The sequence below is a fragment of the Parus major genome, unplaced genomic scaffold (genome assembly GCF_001522545.3).
Source record: "Parus major isolate Abel unplaced genomic scaffold, Parus_major1.1 Scaffold414, whole genome shotgun sequence".
Classification (NCBI taxonomy): domain Eukaryota; kingdom Metazoa; phylum Chordata; class Aves; order Passeriformes; family Paridae; genus Parus; species Parus major.
In genome coordinates this window covers 57759-60847 of record NW_015379322.1, presented here as the reverse complement: position 1 = coordinate 60847, position 3089 = coordinate 57759, and the positions used below count along the sequence as shown (strand labels likewise).

The 3089-nt window shown below is 67.2% G+C and overlaps 1 protein-coding gene across 1 annotated transcript; it reads right to left on the bottom strand.

Annotated features, from left to right (window-relative positions):
- Nucleotides 1–1442: 1442 nt before the first annotated feature.
- On the bottom strand, nt 1443–2999 carry KIF5A (kinesin family member 5A). The gene is made up of 4 exons (XM_015616339.1): nt 2850–2999; nt 2286–2434; nt 1800–2005; nt 1443–1553 (listed from the first exon to the last, which is right to left on the bottom strand). The coding sequence occupies exons 1-4, from the start codon at nt 2966–2968 to the stop codon at nt 1443–1445; spliced, it is 585 nt and encodes a 194-aa protein (XP_015471825.1). The 5' UTR covers nt 2969–2999.
- Nucleotides 3000–3089: the final 90 nt, after the last annotated feature.

The window sequence follows — 3089 nt, the reverse complement described above, 5'->3', positions numbered from 1 at the left end:
GGGGACACCTTGGGGACACCTGGGGACACCTGGAGACACCGGGGGGACACCCGGGGACACCCGGGGACACACGAGGGGAGGAGTCCCGGGGGGCTCCGGGGGTCTCACCGTGCCCTCGGCCAGTGCCGAGATGACGTTGCCCAGCGCCGACAGGGACTTGTTGATGTTTTTGGCCTCGTCCAAAACGGCTCCCTCAGCCCCGGTCTTGCTCACCTGGAGGGGTGGAGGCTCAGGGACCCCCCGTGTGCTCCCCTACCCCCGGGACCCCTCCTAGGGATGGTCCCAGACCCCAACCCAAGGATGCCGTCAGCCAGGAGACCCCCAGTCCAGACACCCTCCACCCAGAAACCCCCACCCCAACCTGGAGATCCTGAAACCTGAAGGCCCCAAACCCCAGTGGCCCCAGGAAACCCCCCAAGACCCCCCCTCCCAGTGTCCCACAAACACCAATGTCCCCCCTAACTCCATGGATTCCCCCAAAGGTCTCCACCCTCCCCATGTCCCCCAGAATCTCGTGAATGTCCCCAAGCCCCACCCCTGCGGGGGGACCCCCCCGGTGCCCTCCCAGTGCCTCGGACCCCAGCCCATCTCCCCTGCCCCTCTGGACCCCAGCTCTGCAGCCCCCCAGCTCCGGGGTCCCCCCACCTTTGGGGTCCCCCCACCTTCTCGCTGCCCGCCAGGTCCACCAGGTAGAGTTTCCCGCTGAGCTTCTGCTCCGTCTCCACGTTCTCCTGCTTGATGTGGATGAGGAAGATGCTGTGGCTGCGGGAGCTGTGCTCGTTCATGTCTGCAGGCATGGGCACACGTTGGGGGCACCCCAGAACGGGCAACGCCCCCAAAATGCACCCCAAAATGGCTCACGGACCCCACAGAGTCCCCCAAGAGTGCTCAAAGACCCCCTGATCCCCCGGGACCCTGAGTCAGCCCAGTGGGTCCTGCAGCACCCTGCGGAGCCCTGGAGAGCCCCAGGGACCCCCATAACTCCTATGGGGTGCCCCATGGCACCCCCGGGACCCCCAGCGACCTGNTCATGGTGGGGTCCCAGGGGTCATGGTGAGGTCGCAGGGATCACAGTGGGGTCCCAGGGGTCATGGTGGGGTTCCAGGGGTCACGGTGAGGTCGCAGGGATCATGGTGGGCATCCCACAGGAGACCCAAAGGCTGAGGGGGAGGCTCGGGTTGAGAGGTGCTGGGGGGCCCCAAGGACCAGTCCCAGAGTGAGCCAGAGGTCACAACTGGAGGTCCCAGAAGGGTCCTGGGGGGTCCCTGGGTGAAGTCCCAAAGGAGACCTGGGGGGTCCCAATGAAGTCACATTGGGGTCCCAGGGGTCAGATTTTGAAGGGTCCCAGGCACTCTGTGTGAAGGGGTCAAGGGGGTCTGAGTTGGGGTCCCAGAGGGGTCCAAGTGGGTCCCCAGGTTCTGGTTGGGGTCCAGGGGGGTCAGTCAGACAGAGGGGGCATCACTGGGTGGGGGCAGGGCCCTCACCTCCTCCTGGTCCAGCATCTGCTGCTTGAGCTTCTCCATGATCTGGCTCTGCTGGTTGATCTCGTCATCCTGGGGGGCACAGGAGGGTCCACAGTGCTCACCCGAGGGGCTGTGGAGGTGGGGATGGGGGGCAGGGGGTCCCGTAGGGAGCTGGGAGCTGCCAGGGGGTCCCAGGAGTCCTGGGATGCTGAGGGTCCTGGGGGCTGCTGGGCAGACTGGGAGGTCCCCAGATGTCCTGGGGAGCTCAGGGGTGCTGGGGGTCCCTGGCAGGTCCAGAGGGGTCTCGGGGATCCCCACTTGGCCAGGGGTCCCCACCTTGTCATCCAGCTGCTTGTAGAGCTTGCGGATCTCCTCCTCGTACTTGTGGCGCTCCTCGTCCGAGATGTGGATGACGATGGAGGAGCTGTTGTCATTCAGGGGGGGCTCCTCGGGGGCCCCCCCTTGGCCCTCACCTGGCCCCTCGCCCTGCCCCGTTTCTGCCTCAGCCTCGTTCAGCTGCTCCGTCTCGGGCACGGCTTCCCCTGTGGGGGGACACGGCCTCAGTGTCCCCATCGAGGGCTGGGGGACCCCCGGGATCTCGGGGTGCCCGCCAGATCTGGGGGTCCCCTCGCTGCTCTGCCAGATCTGGGGGTCCCCTCGCTGCTCTGCCAGATCTGGGGGTCCCCTCGCTGCTCTGCTGGGGGCTCAGCTCAGCCTCCCCTGGTGAAGGGCACGGCCTCTCTCCACTGGGGGCTGTCGGGGTGTGATGGGAACCCCTCCCCACTGCTGGGGTTCCCCCCCAGATCTCGGGGTGACCCTCACCGCTCCGCCAGCGGCTCAGCTCAGCCTCCAGCCGTGCCAGCGTTTCCCTCAGAGCTTTGTTCTTCTCCTTCTCCTTCTCAAACTTCTTCTTCCACTGCTCGGCCGTGAGCTCCAGGTTCACCGACGCCGTGTTCTTGATCGTCTTGGCCCTGGGGGAGCACCCCAAAGCTGGGACCCCCTGCTCCCCCTCACCAGGGGTCACCCGCCCCCCACTCCTCTCCCACATCTGGGGACCCCAAAACAGCCCCCGTGGGGTGCAGGGGGGGCACTTGGGGTGCTCTGGGTGTGGTTGGGGGGTGACTGGGACACAGAGGGGGCTCTCGGGGTGCAGTGGGTGAAGTTGGGGTACAAGAGGTGCTGTTGGGGTGCAGCGGGGGTGCAGTGGGGGTGTTGTGGGTACACGGGGGCGCTGGGGGTGCCGAGGGTGCTCTTGGAATGGAAGTGGGGGCGATGAATCCGTGGGGGCACTGGGGGCACGGCAGATGCGGGGTTGGGGGTGCAGCTGGGACCAGCCCGGACACGCTCGGGGGGCGCAGGGAGGTGCGGGACCCCCCAAGCCCCCACCTCTGGCCGAACATGAGCGTGGATTTGGTCTCGGCGTCGTTGTAGCTGGACGGGGAGCAGCAGATGAACATGGTGGTGCGGCAGTTCCCGCCCAGCGAGTCCTGCAGGATCCGCGTCATTTTGCTGTCGCGATAGGGCACGTACGCCTTCTGCGGGGGGAGGGGCGGCGTCAGCGGGGGGACCCCCACAGCACCCCCGGGGGGAGCACACGGAGGGGACCCCCACCCCGGGGGACAGGGG

Bases quoted from the DNA above. Each gene is read 5' to 3' on its own strand.
- KIF5A (XM_015616339.1), bottom strand. From the start codon at position 2,968: ATGACGCGGATCCTGCAGGACTCGCTGGGCGGGAACTGCCGCACCACC. The intron at 2,435-2,849 runs GTGGGGGCTTGG...GTGCTCCCCCAG, and splicing joins ACGCTCATGTTCGGCCAGAG to GGCCAAGACGATCAAGAACA. The intron at 1,554-1,799 runs GTGGGGACCCCT...TGTGCCCCCCAG, and splicing joins ACAAGCAGCTGGATGACAAG to GATGACGAGATCAACCAGCA.